The sequence below is a fragment of the Alosa sapidissima genome, chromosome 23 (genome assembly GCF_018492685.1).
Source record: "Alosa sapidissima isolate fAloSap1 chromosome 23, fAloSap1.pri, whole genome shotgun sequence".
Classification (NCBI taxonomy): Eukaryota; Metazoa; Chordata; class Actinopteri; order Clupeiformes; family Clupeidae; genus Alosa; species Alosa sapidissima.
In genome coordinates this window covers 819498-841852 of record NC_055979.1, presented here as the reverse complement: position 1 = coordinate 841852, position 22355 = coordinate 819498, and the positions used below count along the sequence as shown (strand labels likewise).

Genomic DNA, 22355 nt, shown 5'->3' with positions numbered 1-22355 from the left:
TGCTGGGGAAGTCCACATGCATTTGGAAACTAGGCTACTGTATAATCAATAGGAAAGTTGTGCTGGGTGTACTAATGGCGCATTGCCGGTATGGGGTGAAAGGCCGGTGTCTGGGGGAAAGCCTCAAGATTTCCTGAAAAAATACCTGCAGTAACATTTCTATACGAAATGCGTGCAATACAGCATGTTTACGAGCTTAATACAGTGCAATGTGAAGTTTATTTACACGTGTTTTTGCACCTAATGCAAAAGCATTTCACGAGTGGATACATTAAGCCGACATTTTAGAAATGTGATGAAGGGTGAACGTTGGCCTAACACTACTAGATATAAACAGTTTTTAAAGAATGAAATTATCTTGATGGCCTTTAATGTAAAAATATCGTTATCTTACGGCCCTAGATGTAGGAGTTTTCTTTCATTTTCGACACCCTTTCCCTCACGCATATGAGAGAAATATTGCAGGATTTAATCAACCTATCGATATGATCTAATTTAAGAAACTAAACATCTCGTCTGAAATAGCCATGTCTATCTTAAACGTAGCCTATAGCATATCGTAAATATCGCACCGCAACAGTATTTAATAATAGCCTATCGAATGTTGATGGAAGTTGAATTAATCAAAATTATCCAATTACGTGGGCTTTCGGCAAAACGACAAAAAAGGAAAACTGCAGCAATTGCGAATCTGAAGTGGCCAATAAGCCTCATGTGTGTAGCATGAAGGCGTCCCTTCTGCGCTCTGGGGTTGCTGCACATCAGAAGCCGCTAGATGTCAAGGAGGAATGCCGCTAAAGGTGTGTGTCTCGCCCTCTGTCATGCTCTCCGACGGACTAATGAAAATTGGCAGTGGTTACCTGAGTTATAACGATTCTGAATTGGTCAATGGGGACCATTACCATCCCATAATGTCATCTATTGACAGCTTTGAGAGAAACTCGCCTCTCAAGAGTTCCTCTAGTGAGCTGACGGATCATTCGCTTGTCGTCTCTTTATCTGATGTGAAGGACTCGCAGGGGGGTGAGAAGGGAAGCAAGCGGCCCACAGCGAAAGACGAGATCCCTGAAGATAGCCAATCTATAGATGGATCGAACGCCGAGAACTACTTCTCATCTCTGCTCTGCCACGCGCAGTCCCTCTCATCTTCTCCAGGTGCCATGTTTCCATACCCGGGCCATCATGGGCCAACTCACCCAGCGTTCTCTATTAGTCCGAACCCCTACATGTCGCATCACCCTGTCATCACAAGTGGACCTTACGGACTGCTGAGTCCTCGACAAGGATACCCAACCGCTGGTTACTCTTATGCGCAACAGTACGGACATGGTGAACAAGATGGTCAGTTATACCAATTTTCGGTGGCCCCAGATGGTCTGCTTTCAGGCAAGGCTCAAGTCTATTTGTGCAACAGGGCGCTGTGGCTGAAATTTCACAGACATCAAACAGAGATGATTATTACTAAACAAGGACGGTATGTATCTTGTACACTAAATATTCTAAAGTCATTAACAACATAGTTGAAAATGTAGCACACAAAACAACCAAACCAAAGGTTATTATTCCCGTTTTTAGTCAGATAATAGTTTATAGTTAGTTTGGTTAGGCTATAACACTGAAAATAACGTTACATTTTGTTCTTAGGCGGATGTTCCCATTTTTAAGTTTTAATATCACTGGCCTTGATCCGACGGCGAAATACAATGTGTTCGTGGATGTCATCCTTGCGGATCCAAATCACTGGCGTTTTCAGGGAGGGAAATGGGTCCCATGTGGCAAAACGGACACAAACGTGACAGGTAAATTCAGGAAAGGTAATGTCTAACATAAGACTGGACGCCATGCTGAAAATAGGCCACACTAGCATGATTCCATATTTCTACTTTGAATTTTTGACAATTATTCAGTGGTGGCAACACACACACACACACACAAAGAGAATGATTTGATGTGACTTTAAAATGTAATTGTTTTCTTAATCTGACCAGCAAATAGGGTGCACATGCACTCGGATTCACCGAACACAGGAGTGCACTGGATGCGTCAGGAGATTTCTTTCGGGAAACTGAAGTTAACAAACAACAAAGGCAGCTCCAGCCCTGGACAGGTATCAAAACATTTTCATATCTTAGTGTTTGAAAATCATTTGGGGTTTATTTTTTTACCTTACATATAGTATTAAGCTGATCACAGGCTGTTATTCATTTTCATTACACACTGTTAAATGCCTTAATTTGGTTTCTCTTCACCTCATCTTTGGTTCCAGGCTGCTATGGAGATCTCTATCACACCAAGTGTATTTTTTGGACATTGCAGGCGCGAAGCCTTTCGGTTTGAATGAAGGCGAATTTCACACCTCTATTTAATGTCTTTTTTTGAGTCCAGATGGTGGTTATACAGTCTTTACACAAGTATCAGCCCAGGCTACACGTGGTCGAGCTGAACGAGGATGGCACGGAAGACACAAACCAGCAAAACAGAGTGCAAACCTTTACCTTTCCCGAAACACAGTTCACCGCGGTCACAGCCTACCAGAACACAGACGTAAGAATATCCTGACCTTGGTATCGTTTTGTTGGCTAGTTCTAGATACATTCAGGATATGCACATAAATTCAGAAGGCTAATCATGTAGTTGACATTGAATTTTCCGCCTTTCAGATCACTCAACTGAAAATTGACCACAATCCATTTGCAAAGGGATTTCGTGACAACTACGATACGTAAGTGAAGCCTATATTTTTAGACGTAGGCCTATTGTGCTAATTAACCCACTGTGTCCTATTGCTACAATATTCATCAAATAATTAAAGAAAATAAATGTCTTGATTTTCGGTTGGTGTTGGAAGTTCCACTAGGCCTAATATTCATATTTGGTGGGCCCACAACATTATTTTTTTAAAACAATAGGCTACATAACAATTTATGTAAAATACTTAGGCCTAACAGATGTTTACTTTATTGCTCAATTACCAATGATATAGACATTATTTATGGTTCATATTTGCCATTTGTGAGAACATTTTTGATCATATGATCATTTTCGTTTTTGTGAGAAAATTAGGAAATTCAAGTATAAAAAAGGTTATAAAAAGATTTTTGATCATTATTGATGCTTATTTCTTAGAACTTCATCAGAACAGGTGAAAGTGTTTGAAATGTAACAATTTGTAACTTTGTGTGGGAATAGCAGGTGCAGAAAGACAACATTCCCGCACACAGAAACACTCAGACACGCACACATATACATATACACAGAGACGCACAGACAAACAGACACACACAGATACACACACAGCAGGCCCAGTTAAGAGGACACAGTTAAGGTACATATCACCTGTTATTACACTTGGGTCCATTAACCCGAATACCATGTAATAGTTATGTGTAGATGGACGTAGACTATCGTGCAGTCGATGAAATAAGTTATTTTATGTTATTCACAGAAAATGAGGCAAGGCCAATGAGTTTGAGTTAGAATAAATAATAAATAGTATAATTTCTCTTTTAGCAAACACTGAAAACGGGTCCCACAGACCCGAACAAAAAACAGACTTTTGTGACATGATAGCTCAATTTCGTTTCTTTGTTGTAGGCCTATACTTTATTAAGCGTATGGCTATTATTGAAATCCTCATTCAATCGTAGACGTTTGGGTCCAGTTTACCACATTTTATCTATATATTTCTACCAGAATATACTCCGGCCTGGACATTGACCGGCTAACCCCGTCTCCAGGTGATCCTTCACGACCGCAGATGATACCCGGGACTCGGTATGCTATGGCCAGCCCTTTCTTCCCAGATCAGTTCAGTCCCTACGGCAAGGCTTCCTTTAACCCTAGGAATGGATCTGCCCCTGGTCTTGACATTGACCGAACGTCTTCTCTAAATAACTTGGTGCCGCAGCAACAGGTCGATGAGAATACCACAACGTGTGCGCAGCGATGGTTCGTTGGGCCAGCGGGTAATCGACTTGACTTCCCCACATCTGGATACGACACGGCTGCACGAACAGACTTTGCAGGTGCGGCATCATTTTTGTCCTACACGGCGGGAGTGAAGGCATTGTCACTGGCCAATGCCAGTTGTTCCAGTCATGCATTTGGCTATTACACCGATCCTAATGGTTGGTCTTCGCGTAGTCCACAGCCCAACACTGCGAAATCCTCATCTGCTCTATCATGCTGGACACATACCTCCACCGATAACCGAATTGAAAAGTCAAGTTATTTGGAGAATAACGAGATTGCCGACGTGGAGAGGTCGTCCTTGCAGGTGCGCGAGAATTCCAAACCCAAGGACAGGTCGGAATCTAACTGGATAGAAACTCCAACCTCGGACTCCGGTGACTCTCGTATTTACGAGCACAGCAAACGAAGGAGAGTATCTATGCGGGCATCTTTGGAGACAGAGGGTCTGTCCTCTTCAGAAACTGATTCTACCGCCACCACCCAGAAATGCAAAAAGGATGTAAATTACACATGCTTTTAATCACAGACTTAAAATGACGAGAAACCTCAGTGCCATCAGGCAATGTAAACATTTGTTAACAAGGCCAAACGTATTTTATGTTTTGCTTTCACGATGAGATTCAGAAAGACAAAATAGAACAGCTAAGTCAACATAAATGTACACGGGATAGCCTTGTCTACTATAATGAACAGAGCAAATCAAGGCATTTCGATCAAAGATTGACATGATGGTGATGGGCATGATATAGCCCGCGGAGTTTATGTCAAAATACGACTAGGCCTACTAGTAGGGCTACTAGTTAATTATCAATAGTAGGCTACAATAATGGCAAATTATTTGTTTAATAGCTTAGGCCTAACTGGTTTCAATATGTTATGTGGGTTTGTTATTTGCTTTCAGCAGGCTATATCAAGAAAGCTAGTGGATGTCCTCACTATCTAAAGTTAGGCTATTCATACAGAAGGTGGTTGTGTTCTTGTGGTGAAATTGCAGGCTGTCCATTTCTATTCAATTGTTTTACGCCTATGAAATTAAAACGCCCAGAAACTGACTTGCATTTACGGGGCAGCCGTGGCCTATTGGTTAGCACTTCGGACCTTCGAACCCCGACCAGTAGGCACGGCTGAAGTGCCCTTGAGCAAGGCACCTAACCCCTCACTGCTCCCCGAGCGCCGCTGTTGATGCAGGCAGCTCACTGCGCCGGGATGAGTGTGTGCTTCACCTCACTGTGTGTACACTGTGTGCTGTGTGTGTTTCACTAATTCACGGATTGGGATAAATGCAGAGAGCAAATTTCCCTCACGGGATCAAAAGAGTATATATACTTATACTTATATACTTACTTAAGGCAGCAGGTAGCCTTCGTTTAGGGCACTTTCATTTCCAAATTCACAGCTTAGCGAAAAGTCATTAACCTAATCCATACTGGCCATACCGCGAGTCGGGGAATCCTCCAGATATGCTAATTGAATAGACGTTGAGAGGGACGAGTTATCTTACCAACCAAGATCCTTGCTTCCATCTTCTGGGAAAAGCATGTAGGCCTACATTTGAAATTACTCTGCAGCCTAAACGGCTATCCCGCTCTTTTTTAAATGAATGATCTATCACCAAACTTGTTCAATTGTGTAAACGTAGGTGTACAGGATACGATCGTTGTGATATTTTGGAAAGGTGTCCTGTCAAGAAAACCATTTGACTGAGAAAGCAAAGAAAAGGCAACAGGGGGTTGAGTGTTAATCATGTTAAACTTGAATAGTAGGCCTACTGTACAACCAGTCCTGACAACAACTCACAAGAGATCGCTATACCATGTTTCATTGGCAATTCCTGGCTGACTGAGTTAATTCAGTTTTCAAACACTATTGGTCTTGCCTAAATATATAGGCTAGACCTGCATAAATACCCAGAGAGATAGATAACATAACTGAATTAAGACTGGACAATTCAAATGATGAGAAACAGCAAGAATTTGCTTGAATTTCACAGTAGCTTATTGTGTATTGTGCAACTTAAATAGGCTATTGTTGGTTAGTGCGGTTATTTTTAAAATATTGACAATATAGTCATTTGTAACATGGGACATGTATTTCTGAAGATAATGACAGGAATCTGGTCAAACAAGACTGATTTCCTCATCCGCATTGCATTTAACCATCACAAGATGGAGCCAAAGTAGCCTATATGCGAACTATCATCAAGATGGCACTGTTAAGCGAAACGATAGGCTATTAGTATAAGTATATATACTCTTTTGATCCCGTGAGGGAAATTTGGTCTCTGCATTTATCCCAATCCGTGAATTAGTGAAGATCTGACTTAAAATAGTTATTGTGATATGTGTGAGTGCATTATTTCCTGTCAACTTTACGATCAAGAAAACATCCAAAACCAATCTCTCTCTGGAGTCTTAAAATGTTTAGCGCCATTTACACTTTGAACAAATATTCTGGGGATGTGCAGGCATAGTCATGTCAGTCTACAATAAATCAGTCTGTGATCTCTTTTCCACACGATATTCATGCATTTGTCATTGCAGAGGATCACATCTTACCTATAGAAAGAAAAACATTTCGCGGGATCTTACTATGATATATGTGATATGAGCGCGAGGCTAACTGTAGTTTGTCTTCCAATCTCAGTGCGTCCTTTGTGCGATTGAATATTGTATTCACATCCACACCACAAGTTAATGCAAGGCGTCAAGCGCCCCTGGTCATCTGTGCTAGTAACCCGTTGTCAGTGTCAGTCCATGTAATGCGAATGTCCAAGACTTCCCAGAGGCTGAGAGTATCATGAGAGATTGCACGCTTTCGACTAGGTAAAGAAATCCAAACACTTGTTCACCCAATGCCACTATCAAGCAAGGAATGCTATCGTGCGTGGGTAGTAGGATACACCTACACGGCTGGCTGTCTGATGATGCATACAGATCTGTACCGTAAAAAAACCCTGTCCGCGGTTTGATGTGTAGCGTAGCCTATAACCAATGTGTGCTCACGTGCAGCACAGTCGCGTCATGAGACACAGATTGCATGCGAGTAGTAGCCTACGAAAGCGTGAGTGAAGGAAAGGGCGCTCTCCAACCGGAAAAAAATAACGGGGGCAAGGTTGAGGTGTAAGCTGTATTGTAAACGACATGCGATAGCACTGAGTAGGTTGATGTGAAGTACTAGGCTATACATAACGTCCAATAACGCCTCCGGGAACTCGCAAGGAACAACGTCGACATAGACTACTGAAGACGCGAAAGGAGAGATGGATGTAAAGGATCAAGGAGCTCAGATGGAGCCGCTTCTGCCGCCGGTAAGATCATGCTCGTCGCATTTGACCATCGGCTAAACGTTCCTTTTTATTCATTTATCTAAAGGAAAATGTAATCCTTACCGTGTTCATTTTCACATCTCTGACTACGAGCGTCCGCGCGAGAAAACAGCACATGGCTTATAATTAATGTTATTGCCCAATGTCAAGAACAAAGAAAGACGGCTTACATTATTCATTTGGCTCCAATGAACCATATCTCGCGAAAAATATGGCATCTAGTGTTCGTCAGTGGTATGTAGTCTTTTACCACTGTGCACTGCCCACATTACCAACACATTTAGTGTAGTAACAAGGCGTTGTGGTAATAACAGGAGGAAACATTCCGAGCTGTATTGTTTAACAGGAATACGTTGTATTTTACGTATAAAACCCACCTTAAGGGTTTGATAGCTTATGACATTCAGTGGTCAATCACCAGTTGCCTCGTTCCAATCTTCAGCAGGCAACCCCCCCCCCCCAAATCTGGTTATACTGCATCCGTCCAGCTATGTCTCATTCCCGGTGTAATACTCTGTTGTCACGACAGGCTGTACAGTATCCTATTTTTAAAAAGAGGGCTTTTCAGACACAGTGGGATTATAAACAAGTAGTACCTAAATGCGCCTCTCTTTAAAAAATTCGCAAGCCAGTCATCTTTGCATCAACATGTTTGGGAATTCCCCTTTGATCGGAGTGGGTTGCACCTATGTTAGTCCTGCCTTCATTTCTTAAAATCCAACTTCCTCTCTCCTTTGAGTGCTTGCTGGGGAAACAGGTGGTCTACTCTCCTCTCCAGTTATTCATCATGAGGTTTCATCCCTGAAAGCTTTTACAGGAAAAATGCTTACTCACAAGAACTTTCATCACTCCATTACAACCGGTGCTACATAGTTACCACATTGAGACAGGTCAGAGATTTTCTTTTTTGGAAACAGTAGCCTATGAGAGAAAAATATAAACAGACTTTCTTAAGCATCCGTTAAGTGTGCCATTTGTTGATGAGGACCTCCAGAGAGAGAGCAGCCATTTTGTCCCAGAGTTGGCTCGCCTGCACCACTACAGTTTGGAAAGGTGAAGTGGAAATTAATATTGTGCCCCCCCTCCATCTTTGTTTACACCCTCGTGTAACAGAGTGTGATCTCTGAAAAGGTGATTGGGTATCTTTATGAGGAGCAGTGTTACTCTCTGAATGACATCGACCTTGCCACCTTGTCACAGACAGTCTTATTTTGTGTCAGCATCATTTCAGCATCATTACGATGGGTACAGGTACTGTATAATAAGTCACCTTTAAAGGTGCTTTGTAAAACACTCCTAGAAGCACAAACTATGCAAAAGGAAGACTGTTTTGAGTCATTTGTTGCTCTTTTGCCCTTTTACCGCTCTCTCTCTCTCTCTCTCTCTCACGCTCTCACACACACACACTTTTCTCTGTCTCTCTGTCTCAATCTGTCTTTGTCAGCCTGAGTCTGTCTTCATGCATTATCTATGTCAGTGTTTCTCAAACTTTTTTAGACCACTCACGGACTAATCACGGACCACCTAGCTAAAACAAAAAAACAGTAGACCTAGTTCAACAGTATATTACACAATAGGTCTACTCACCTACTCACAATAGGTCAAACAACCTTGCTTATTATTATTATTTGAATTGATTCTGCTATGGTTATTGTGTTTAGCAGATGTTTCGGCTAAACTTGACAATAACTTGACTAGTCTACTTTACTACGGACATTCAAACAGAACCGGCAGAACTGATGTTTGTCACACATCTATCTATAAAGCAAGAAGTGTCTGTGTGTCTGTGTGTCCGTGTGTCCGGATGTCTGTGGCACGCATATCTCACTGACCGTTTGTCAGATTGATTTCAAACTTGGCAGGTGTCTTGCTATGGGCATGAGTGAGTGCAGTGCCAGATGTTGTTTGAATAAGAAATGCAAAAGATATTGTTAAATATATCGATAAAAGAAGCACATTGGCTTTCACCGCTAGCCACTCCCCCTCCCACACACCACTGTACTGTAAGCTACCAGTGAGGATAGAAGCAGGGCTTTGGCAAAACTGGATCAGTGTAGGTTACACGGGTAAAAATTAAACATGTCTGACCTCAACAATAAAGTGAACTCCGGGGATTTCGCAACAACATGCCAACACACACAGGTATGCAGTGGCTCTTCAAAATGACGTAAAAAATTATGTGCAAAAAAACGGACACTCCGAATAGCCCAGGCTACTTTGGACTGTGTTTAGACTTTGAATAAGCAAACAACAATTCCAACTGCAAGGTTTTACATTGAAATGGGCGATAATGGTCCCGAATTTAAGAATGTCTCAGAATGCCACACATGCAAAGCATAACCAGCGACAAGCAATGAGTGGCAGACAGAGTGTGATGTCACTTATATGAATAGCCCAGGCTACTTTGGACTGTCTTTAGACTTTGAATAAGCAAACAACAATTCCAACTGCAAGGTTTTACATTGAAATGGGCGATAATGGTCCCGAATTTAAGAATGTCTCAGAATGCCACACATGCAAAGCATAACCAGCGACAAGCAATGAGTGGCAGACAGAGTGTGATGTCACTTATATGAATAGCCCAGGTTCTGGAGTTGGGCATGGCCAACAACAGTTCAGGCAACAGGCCCCAGAAACAGCCTATTCTGAAGGGGACTGAAACTGGCAAGAATGGAGCTGCTGATAATGTGTAATCTGAGAAGAATTATGTGCAAACAGCTTCAGGGACATTTTTGTGCAACCCACAGGCCTATTTTGACTTGTTGAAAAAGAATTATAATATGGGACCTTTAACACTTTCAGATTAGCCTGGCCATGCCCACCTAAAATCTCCTTTCTGTACTAATCTGGCACACGGAAATACACTGACATTTCGCTCAGACACAATGCCTGCAAATATAAAAATAGAAGAATCAGAAGAATGTGTACATTTATGTACAGCAAAGGTAGGCCTACATACGTAGACTGCTTCTGAAACTCAAGGAAGGATCCTTCAAGGCTGCTCTTTCAAGGAAGTTACATCATCAAATCTCACTAAAGTACCATTCCAGTAGACCTCTAAAGTTTGCCTACAAAAAAGAACCAAAGCTGCCATCTTTGCCCATAATATAAGGAGATCCGGATGTTAATTGAAGCTAACTACCTATGGCAAGTTGCATTACAAGTTAGCTCTGGGGTAGCAAAAATCTAAGTTTCCTGTCTTAACGTACCAAAGATCACAGGACCCATTCGAAGGCAGAGGACAAAAGTATGTTGAGCAAAACGTCTGCATTTCAGACTTCAGACGTCCCCACGAGAGTTTAACAAGTGCGATAATTCAAATGTTATTTTGAATGTTATCCCATAGGAAAAATCACAAGATACAGGATCTCAGAAATGGCAGGTTTTTTGTAGCCGAACTTCAGAGGTCTAGGCGAACTTCAGAGGTCTATGTCAAGCATCTATCAAATTCTACCAAGGACAAAACCCTTGATTTGACAGAATTTTCAAAGATGCCTGTGTGAATCCTCATCGTGCTTGGAACACCCATAAGCCATATTTATGCAGGATTTAAAAACTGTGCTATATAAGGCAGTTCACTTATGTATTTAAAATTAAACATTGACTTTCATTTCATTTCACATTTATTGTCACTGTGTAAAGTGAAGTATGAGCTCAGGTAATTTTGAGAACTTTGAACTCTTTGAGCTTTGACACCGCAATCGTTTAAAGGGATTTAGCAGGGGAATTTAAACCTGTTTCCTTGAGAATGATTGTGAGCCAATAAATAATTTCTCTACAAGGTTTTGCTTAATGATTATTGGTGTGTAGTTTATTCTAGCAAAAAAGTAAAACATGTATAATTAAATGTATTGAGGTGGAAGAATGACAGTGGTGCATTCTTTGTTTTTCAAAAAAAAGCAGACAGGAGCAGGGATGTAGTGGTAAAATAAGAGGTGGGTAAACTATGAATTCTGTGAGGTGGACTGTGCCATGCGGTATCGGATAAAAAAAAAAAATCAGAACATGTTTGATTATGGTGTAGGTTATTGTCCAATATTTATAACATATCAGTGGTATTTAATGGTTCCTAGAGTGTACATATTGTGAATGTGGATAATACAGTAATACAAAGTTGCAATTGGTGAATAAACTCTTTTGAGAGGTGGATAAACTTTATTTCTGAAATTTCAGAGGTGGATAACCTGTGTTTTACTTGTGTTTAGCCTCCACTACATCCCTGGACAGGAGGCATGGTTTTCAATAACGCACACCTGCCACTTCCTGCACACTCGCTAGTCAGTTCCATGTGTGTGTTTTCTGAATGCTAGGAATAAGCATTGCCTCGTCCCTGAAGGATCTGACTCGGCAGGACTTTCTAGCAAGGAAGGATTCTAGAGGATCTTCTAGAGTTTCCTGACTGCCGATGCAGTTTATTATCAAATTGTAATCATTGGGCGATGTAGGAAGTAACGTTAGGAATCCTTGAACAATGTGAGTAGTTGGGCTGTACCAATGATTTCAAAGTCAGCACAAAGTCTATGCCGTTACGATGCTAGTGTAATGCTAGTGAAGTGGTAAACCTCCTACAACAAGAGTCCTATGGCATTGTTTTGTTAGGTGAATGAAGCCATACATCTCTTCTATTAGAAGGTTTACCACTTACTCTGAGTGAAATGGTTAAGGTTTGTCACTAAGTTAAGGTTTGTCACTAAACCATGTACTTGGACGACTCCCTACCCCCACCCCAGTAGACTGCTTCAAGCATTCAAGTTATGCAACATTTTCTGCTGTGATTAAACACATTTGTTTTGGAAATCATTTATACTTTGAAGGTGTGGTTAATTGACGAGTTGAAGAGTTTTGCTTGTTTTCAAAGCTGGGTAGTTTCAATGTCTACAGCAAAAACAACAAATCTTCCCTTTTAGTGTTGTATTCAGAGTTGAAGACGCAGAGTGGTTGCTTGCATGCTCACCAGCTGAGCACGGAGATAATATTGACTGCCTTGCCAATTGAGTATTGGCTTGATTGGTTGGATATTCCAGGATTAACCTGTTAATTTTTTAACCATTCACAATCTAGACTAATCTAATCCATTCAGTAACTTGATATTGAAATGGCTGAAAAACTCATTGGAGAACTGCAGTGTTAGGATACTCCTCATACATGTTGGAGGCGATGTTTGCATTTCTTGCAACGCCACGAGCCCTGACTGCACCTTTAACCGTGGTTTTAACGTTACTTTATTATGAATCAGAATCAGATTGTGATTTAATAACATGGAAGAACATGTCTATCCTGTCTCAGTTTATTAACCTCTTAGCTAAAGAAATTTAGCAAAATCAATGATAAACTTTGGTTAATCGTTGAAAAATTTTGCTGCAAATAAAATAGAATCGGTTATAGCTATTATGAATTGTGTTTGCAAGGCGCACCCCTCAAAAACACTCACAATATGTGCTATATAAGCTGCCCATAGAATATGCTACTGAAGCTCATAAACACACTCACACATGCCTAGAAAGAGATGTTCAGATTGCAGTACAGTCACCAAAGCATGATGGGTTCCCATTGAATGAATCAGTTAATTTATTGACCTCACCCATGCCCCTGTGCATTTACAGTTTCTCCAGTCTTATCAACGCACTCTGTGCAAATGAAATCCAACAACATTAAATATGCATGAGTTATAAACAGGTCCCATTGATGTGTAGTCAAGGCTGCTCTCTTCCCCCTGTGCAGCTAAGGCCCTACGTGCTATGTGGTGTGACATTGGCTGTGATGGTGGTGGTGGAGAGTCACTAGGAAAACAGTGATGAGCTGAGCCTCCTCCTCCTACTGTCGCTTGTCTCAGCACCATCATTCTGTCACTTCAGCCTTGGCCACTTAGACACCATCGTAACTCAGCCACTGTGCAGCAATAATGTTGTGTGTGTCCCGCTTAGCTGTAACTCTCTCTCTCTCTCTCTCTCTCTCTCTCTGTGTGTAGAGAGATAGACTGTGCTCAGAATGCTGATTGAGTTTGTGTCTGGTGTGTGTGTGTGTGTGTGTATGTGTGAGTGTGTGTATGAAAGAGTGAGAGAGAGAAAGGAATTCGAGGAGTTTAATGGTATCCATGTGCTCATGTGTGTTCATAGAATTAGAACATTTGAAGAGGTAATTTTTTTAAAACTCTTGTTTCCTAATGGAAATTAATGAATTTAAAGTGATAGCATTAGTGTTAACATTTGTCTGTGTGTGTAGATACAAGCTGGTGTAATGGTCTGTAGTGTCTTTTATGAGAGTTTTTTTTGTGTTTATTTTGGGGACAGGGACGGTATGACTCATCCTGCAGTTATGAAAGCCAGGCTCATTACAAAATGCTGAGTAGTATGTTAAAGGATTTATTTGCTGTAAATGTCAACATTATATTTAATAGGCATGGTCCCTGTAAACAGAAGTCTATATGCTTATGGAACAATGGCATATGCCTGTTGAGGGTGAAGAGAACAGTACCATGGACAGCTCCCTCATCCATGTATGGAGGTGTGATGGAACTACAGGATTGTGGGTGACATTTGATTGTGCCAATGTTGTGCTCTTTACAGGTTCACAGTCCAGGAAGTGAGAGTGAATCGGTGAGTTCCTTGCCACACTCTCTCAGCTTTGGCATGCTGGCACAGACATGCTGTGTGTGACAGACACGTGCGCTGCTAAAAGGCTTTCGCCTGCTTTCCGCTTGTGTGCGTTGCATGCTGTATTCACATGCTTTTATTTGTTTATCTCACCAGTCCATGCTATCTGATGTGTGCCCCATCAAATTCTGTCCAGCGTATGTGGAGCCATCAGCCATAGAGTGAAATGCATTCAGCACAGAGGGATTGCTTTGTCTTTGTGTGTGGGTGTGTTTGTGCACACCACTGAGTTGACCTTGAGAAGGGTGTCTGTATACATGTATATGTGTGCTTGGAGCTGTGCATGTGGAGAACAGGCTCCCCCTTATGGCGCAGTGCTTTTTTCATGAGCTTGTGTGTGTGAAATATTTTTCCTGTATATTAATAGTAATATTCTGTGAGAGAGTCTGTGCTGTGGAGCCGAGGATATAGATGAGTTTAGGAGTATAACCTTTTAGATTAAGATACTGTCGATTAGATTCAACTGTATTGTCATTGTGCAGAGTAGAAGTACAAAGCCAATGAAATGCAGTATCTTCATTTCTACAGTTCTGTGTATGTGTACGTGTGTGTGTGTGTGTGTGTGTGTGTGTGTGTGTGTACTGTACGCGTGTGTATGCTGGTCAGTGTGACATTGGATTGGTTCCAGACAAGACAGACAGTGTCTCTGTGGGGCTGCTGGGCCCCTCAGGGCCACCATGTTCAGGGATCTGTGGGAATCCTTCTGAACTGCAGTACCCAGAGAGGAAACACACACACACACATTTGCACGCTTATTCACAGAGCCCCTCTCTACAGTACAACTCACTGTTATGGTTACATTCCAGATGGATGCTGTTTAGGGATATGTAAGCGCAGTGGTTGATGTGAGCAGTATATTGTATACTAAGTTCCATTTACATGAATGGGCCTTCCCAACGTTCCATTTATCACCTGGAGAGAAGAAATACTCTTTTCTGATTGGCTGGTGGGGTGGCTATTAATTCTGAATAACGGGACACCTTTGAAGTAGATCTGGTAAAAAAAGTTTAATCACTAGGGGTGTAAAGATTAACCGATACGTATCGGTATCCGTTTTTAACGTGTAAGATACGGCTACATCGATACGTGAAGCCCCGTATCGGAATAAAACTGAAATGAACCGGTCGTTATATCGATTTACTTGTTACGAATGCAGCGCGTTCATCCCACGTCCGGTTTTGAAACTATACGTGGCACGGAATTGTGGGTAATGCAGTTCGTTTTTGGCTACATTCATTGCCCAAAGTTGTCAAATGACATTACCCATACATCTACTGCAACTTAAGCACGTGACAACTCGCACTCGGTCGTTTGTTTTACAGTTTTTACTCTTTTGTTTTTCAAAATCCAGTGCGAAATTAAACACTAAACAGCAACGATAGTCTGTAGAGTATAGCCTTACGTTTGATGAAGGGATTTCCTTAATGTTAAATAATAATTTGGCCCTTGCTAAAAGGATGCACAAATTATTAGCCAATTATTTTGTTCATATTCACGCAGACTTGTGGCATTATAGGTTTCTGCATTAGGTCTACCATTGGAACAAAATAAACCCAGAGAGTTCATTGATATGTAGGCCTATTTTATTCTTTTTTTTTAAGTATATTTTTTTGGCTTTTATGCCTTTAATGCGACAGGATAGTGAAGAGTGACAGGAAGTAAGTGGGAGAGAGTCTCGGGGTGGGATCCGGAAAGGACCACGGGGCGGGAATCGAACCCGGGCCGCCGGCATATGGTGCAGGTGCCCCAGCCAGTTGCGCCACGGCAACAATTTTAGCAAAAATTACCTTAATTATGCAGGTTGAGAGTCGTTCTGATGGTCCTACAACACTTTTTGGGTTGTTTGGTGGGTGCTTCGTCTCCCCCTAGTGCTTCTCCGTGGAAAAAACGAATATGCAACTTTCTGGTCGCGGCCCGAATGCATCCGGATGTAACTCAGCGGAAGTATCCATTCTCGCCTCGAAAATGTAGTCAGATTGTAGTTTCTAAGAAGACTGCAAAACGGACCCCGACTTGCTGTTGAAGTTGAAAACCCAGAAACAGCGAAGGAATAACCAGACCTGCATAGGGCTTCTTTAAAGGCATAAAAAGGCCAAAAATATATAGGCCTACTTAAAAAAAAAAGAGATAGCAGAGCTCTATCGAGTTCTATATGTTATGGGTCATCCTAAAGTTAGGAACGTTTATTTAGGATTTTGGTGACTAAAACATTTCTGTTAAACACCTTTCCAATCTGAAGTTAGGAAAACACTGACTTTGGTGCGGCTGTTCTGTAATGACTTCCTAAACTAGTTACCATAGTTACCAAACAGATAGGACTTGCGAGTTTCTCCATACGATACAGCGGCCACTACCGCATATCGTCTACCCACTCCGTAGAGGTGAATAGCCTTGGGTAGCTAAGTACAATATTGCAGTCTGACCTCCTGATGACATTTGTCGTTTTCCTCCCAAGTTAGCCTCTCCATCCTCTTCTGCCATGTTATCCCAATTAAGCTAACTAGATGTAGCTAGCCGACCGGAAGTTTAAAGACAAAGTGGAAGACAAGAAATTGAAAAAATGGCCGGGGCTGAATAAGGTGAATAGATTTATAGAACCTTTCAACAATAAAAACAAAAACAATGCTTGAACGTTCTATTTGGGTCCCAGTCTACTTCCTCTGCATTAAGATAACTTATTACACGGCTCTTCAGAGTGCTGCAGAAAGTTCCATTCACATGAATGGGCCTTCCCAACGTTCGGGCCTATGTTAATCACCGCTATCACCGCTGTCAATGGCAACGGGTTTTGTGCTTCTGATTAATGTCTTTCATATCACTACGCAAGGACTGGAACTTCATTCAAACGTGAAAGCAGACGGTTGATCAGCTGTGTTCTAAAGAATGTTTGATTCAAGTTCAGCAGCGTGTGTTGTTGCGAACTATTTGTTTCTCAGCAAATGCCACGATGAACGGTAACAAATAGGCTAGGTTATGTAGGCTAAAGTCATATCATGGGGAGTGTATTATTTCGTTTTGGCAAGTAGCCGTATGATAAGCGGGATAATGTATAGAACGCCGGTCATTACTGGGAAAATAAGTCCCGACAGGGCGAACCGGACCCCGACGCGCAGCGGTGTTCTATACATTATCCCTTACATATGGAATGTTAAAAAGGAAGTCTTGTGGTGCCAACTATGATGCTGATAATGGAACTCTCTTGAAAGGGTCTATATGCCGTAGCCTAAACAACATTATATTTACAGTAATACGGTAGCCAAGTCATTTTTAAAGACACATTGTGTGAAGTTTCTTTTCTCGTTTTGGCAAGTAGCAGTATGATAATCAGGATAATGTATTACAATTAGGGGTGTCATGATTTCGATTTTAAGTAGAATTTGATCGAAATTACATCTCGTTCTCGAACTTTGAACTCAAAGGTAGAATTGACGATGTAGCCACACCCCCAGTGTCACGTCCAGCATACATGCCAAGACGCAAAAACACACACACGTGTTAAACTGCGGGGTCAACACTCCCACTCCTCTAACTTTAGGTTGCTTGCAGCCAATAAAATAAAAAAAAATCAATCGACCAAAATCGAAGCCCCCTCTTGCTGCTCACCGGTGTGGAAGTATTTTGTTGTTCATTCACGTCAATTAACACTAACACAATTAACATTAACACTTAGCAAGTGAAAAGATGATATAGCCTAGTTACAGTCCAAAATTACTTAAAGGCATAAAATGCACAGATATATGTGCATAGGCCTATTCCATTAACACTAACCTTGGGTCTATTTAGAATCTGCTGAAACAATCAAATTATCATTCTGTGTTGTTTCATTTCACTATGTTCACGTCTATGTTTATCTGTTCTGTTTACAACCTCGCGGTAGGAACGGTTTCAAAATATGAACCAGTTTCAAAATAAAAGTCCCCTGAAACATAATAGGAAAAGGCCAAAAACAGTAAAAAACATAAGGAATGCTTTAATAGTCATATCAAAATCGAATCGAATCGTTACTTTAAAATCGAAAATTAAATCAAATCTAGGATTTGGAGAATCGTGACACCCCTAATTACAATATTTTATTTTTTGGCCGTATCACACTTGTAGGCTATATTAATTTGACGAACTCAGTTAAATGAACTGTCATGTTGCATCCAAGCTGTAAAATACAGTCGTTCAGAGCATAGCAACATTGTAGAATATAACGGGTGGATTTTAGCTAGTTGGATGGCAGTAGGCTAAAATAGCGATGTTTCAAAGCTAAGGTTCATCAGAAGTCTGGGATATGCCCGCTTGACAACGGGAGAGATGGAACTAACGACAACTAACAAACTAACTATAGCAATCATCCATTTAGAACTAGTAGGCCTAACAGCAGTTTGTCCTGCAATTTGAGAAATTAGTTGATATGTGGCGGAAAGAAGTAGCTTAGGCCTATTTCTACAAACAACACAGTTTTAACGATTAAAACGTTTACATTATAACAGGAAATGAACACAACGCAAGTGGCAACAGTGAAATAAGTGGGATAGTGGACTCCACGGCGTTCAGTTCACAGAAATAAATGTACTTACAATGTTTTACAACCTCAAACGTGTATTTATTTCTGTGAACCGAACATTGTGTCATCCATTAGCCCTTTGCTTATTGCTAAACCAACTCTCAAACATCATATTCTTTAAACGTGTCAACAATAAATAGCTCTGTTGAGCTTTTGCTCTCAAGCAGGCATCAAGCCATATAAGATTAAGTTTAAAATGTCCACTCTCTTTTCAGTTTAATTATGAGTGTCTATTCACTCAGTCTGCAGTTAAAGCTATAGAATATATGAGACAATAATGATTACAGTGATGCAATGTAAATAATTGTGGTTAAATTATTAATTATAGTAATGTTAAAGTAATTCCATGTAAAAATGCTCTAATTTGTGTCTGAAAAGAGTTCAATTTTATAATAAATCTTAATCGGTGGCAGACCCATCGAACATAATATGCACTTACCACAACTGAACCCATAACCTGTTTGAATTATGCTTTACTGATCAATTTAATTCACTTAAAATTTGGACTGAAATACTACACTTCCCAGGATGCCCCAGTGGTGGCACAGGCAATGCTGAGACACCACAGGGGCTTTCATAGCATGCAGAACTCTAATCAGCACACACTCACACATTCTCACTCTCACACTATCCTCACACACACACACACCCCATGGGAGGAGCTAAGATTGCAGGTCTTGCTCGAGCTCATTCAGACTCTGTCTACTTCCTAATCTCCTATGCGATTGTCGGACGGACATTCTGAAACACTCTGGCTGTGCAGCTCCAGACACACCCGCACACACACACACACACACAAAGAAGCTTGTCAGCTGTGCCGAGGGAGAGAGCAAAGGGGAGAGAGGAGAGCTAGAGAGAGGAAGCCAGTCAGCAGCTGCAGTGAAAGAGAGACTACAGTCAGAGCGAGAGACGGAGAGGGAGTATGTGTGAGTGAGGTAGACGGCGAGCGAGAGGAAGAGGAATCTGAGCTGAGGTGGGAGAGTGTAGCATCAGATGGATTTGTAGCATTGCTGCCTGTCGCTGTGCTCGGGCTCATCCCCCTACCACAGACACGCACACACACACACACACATTCACACACACACACACAAGCCAGTGCATTGCCGGGCAGGCAGTATGCAGAGTGGAGTCTCCGCACCGCCTGGACGCTTCAACTGCCAGGTAAGACCAGGAGATGGAAAAGGATGGAGAGGAGAGAGGGAATTGAGGATGGGGTGAAAGAGTGAGAGAGAATGGAGTAAAGAGGATGTGAGGCTGGGAGTTGAGTGTTACAGTCACGTACCATTTCTCAAGGACAAGAGTGTGTGTGTGAGTGTGTGTGAGAGAGAAAGAGACGAGAGAAAGATGCGTGTGTGTGAGAGAGAGAAAGAGACAAGAGAGGAAGATGCGTGTTGTGTTATTGTTTGTTTACCAAGTGCAGTCATGTGTTTATTATTTCTGTGCCCTCTTCTTTAAATGATTTGGCATTAGCTAGTGCAGGGAGATAGTGGTGTTGTCAGCATGTGTGGCTTATTTGCCAATCTGGAGTCTTCATTTTGTTTTGCCAGTTTCTGAATGTGAGTGATTCACAGTATGACAGTACAATTCTCCTTACTGTGAAACATGATAGGGAGACAGTGGAGGAGATGGATGTATCAATAGCAAATTGGTTTTGTTCCATTTTTCTCTGTTTTCCCTCTCCCCCCTTTCTTCTTTTTCCTCTATCTCAATCTCTTTTCTTCTCTTGCTTCCATCCCTCTCTCACACTCAATCTATCTCCATCAAGCTTTAAAGAGGGTCTAGAGTGGGACAGGAGAATTTCCTTGCTGACCAGTTCAGACCATTGATCAGTTTGTGTGGAGAGGCATACTGGTGTGTGTACCCCATCAGTGGCTACTCTTGTTTATGTTGTGTGTCGTCTCTTCTTTGCTTGAAGTGCAGACAGGACAGACTACACTGGTACATTCTGTGTTATTTGCACCAGTGTATTGATCAAAGCTAAATATACATTGCTCCGCCTGTGCATATAATTGATCACACACACACACACACACACACACTCACATACACATAAGCTGAAGTGTGTGTATAATCCAGTAATCCAGTGGTCTGTCATGTGTGTATGATGTGCTGTGGCAGTGGGGAGAGGAGATGCTGATGCTGATCCTGCCATTGCCATAGTAACCACTGCCATCTGTAGGGATCAGTCCCTCCTCTCTCAACCAATCAGCTGCCTCTGATATTCCTCTGATAATCCCCCCCCCCCCCCCCCGCCTCTTGCCGCTCAGGCTATATGACACAAGCACTCTTAGCATGTTCCCTCTCTCTCTCTCTCTCCCTCTCTCCCTCCTCCCTACACGTGCAGTAGTACTCATTTGAAGACAGATAAAAGGACATGCATATGTAAGGAAAGAGATGTACACGTGGCAGTATGTTTCTGCTGAGCTGCTAGCATGTCGTGTTGGGTATGTTTCGTTGCTCTCTGCACAACATGGTGTCCTCACTGACAGTGCTACTCTCTCTCACTCTTGCTTTCTCATTCTCTCTCTTTCTTTTTCAATGTCGATCTATCTCTCTATCTTTCCCTTTCTTTTTCTGGTTGTGTGTTCTGAGCCCTGTGCATTTTCCTCCTTGGCTGCCTGAATGTCTGAGGCTGGACAGCAATTAGGAAGAGGATATCTGGGTCACAATCATGTGTCCTGGAAAGTGACGATTCAACCTCCATAGGCTCCAGGAAATTGATATGCAAGTGTGTGTGTGTCTGCAAACTCAATGAGAAGTAAAGATTATATTTCACCAGAAGGATACTGCACATGAATGAAAGAGGATTCTGGAAAGGTTCAATGCCTCAACTGGCAGGAATCTGGCAAACATGTACCAAATCAGGGCCGAATCCTCTCCAGACCTGACTTCCTCCTTAGTGAGGATGCACACATCAGGTATTCTCTGTGCAGCAGAAGCTAACTGTGCTCTCAACCCGTCTCTGTCCTTTCCCAAAATGCAGCACACTGAAGACCCCTGTCCTCATTAACACCCAGGCCTTTGAACAGGATGTGGCAGTATCCAGAGGGGTGTGGTATCACAGGCTATCAGTATCCTGCGCACACTGATTGGCTCTGGACATCACAGCTCAGTCAATGCACTGCACTGCAGTAGCATGGAAATTCAATATGTTTGGGAAAGACTTTCCATTTGAAACATGTGCATCGTAATGGACATCTGGACAGATGTACACACCATCACTAAAAGCATACATGTATTAACTGTACATTTGATGTATGTGAGTGCTGGCCCAGATTTGAACTGACATCAAGGTCTCACATATAATATTGCATGCATACTGGTTTTCAGGATGAGGATTATGTATGATACTTTAATTTTGAACTTGCCATGGTAAAATCTCTATTCAAATCCTATAGCTAAGGGAAGGCTTAGCATGTCTGTTTTAAATATTTCTAATTCTGAGCTGGGTTCATCTTGTTTGTTGACTTGTTTAAGTCCCTCTGAAAGACCAAATACCATTCTCTTAACCTGGCTCTGTGTAGACAAAGATCTTCTGTTAGCTGAAGCTTTTCTCTTGGTTGTTTTGCCTGCACCATCAAGGTCTATTAGATAAAATGTATTTTGTGAGCCATTGATCTCACCTCGCACAATGAATAGAATATCAATCTCTCCAAGTGTTAAAAGCTTGTTACTGTTTACCAAGAAGCACAGAGTTAATGAGAAAAAACATATCTCTGATTATATCAATTGTGTAAATGTAGTGCATGGAAGCGATGCACATTGTTTTTGTTCACGTGCCTGTTAGGGGATTCGGTCACCAGGAAAAGACCATCGGTCCCATTTTTAGTGGGGCCATTTGCACATAAACATA

The 22355-nt window shown here is 41.7% G+C and overlaps 2 protein-coding genes across 6 annotated transcripts in view; both read left to right on the top strand.

Moving 5' to 3' along the window:
* Positions 1-788: 788 nt before the first annotated feature.
* On the top strand, positions 789-4557 carry tbr1a (T-box brain transcription factor 1a). The gene is made up of 6 exons (XM_042080132.1): positions 789-1474; positions 1645-1799; positions 1989-2107; positions 2386-2544; positions 2661-2722; positions 3694-4557. The coding sequence occupies exons 1-6, from the start codon at positions 789-791 to the stop codon at positions 4490-4492; spliced, it is 1980 nt and encodes a 659-aa protein (XP_041936066.1). The 3' UTR covers positions 4493-4557.
* Positions 4558-6732: 2175 nt separating this feature from the next.
* slc4a10a (solute carrier family 4 member 10a) overlaps positions 6733-22355 on the top strand; it is a 62039-nt gene continuing 46416 nt past the window's right edge. Inside the window, exons 1-2 of one of the 5 annotated variants that reach the window (XM_042080119.1) lie at positions 6733-7279; positions 13864-13893. In XM_042080119.1, the coding sequence (XP_041936053.1) occupies positions 7232-7279; positions 13864-13893 (78 nt within the window). In that variant the 5' untranslated portion in view covers positions 6733-7231. Of the gene's footprint in view, positions 7280-13863; positions 13894-15608; positions 15613-19086; positions 19664-22355 lie in introns of those variants that run through there. The other 4 variants (XM_042080123.1, XM_042080121.1, XM_042080124.1 and 1 more) reach the window with 4 other exon arrangements.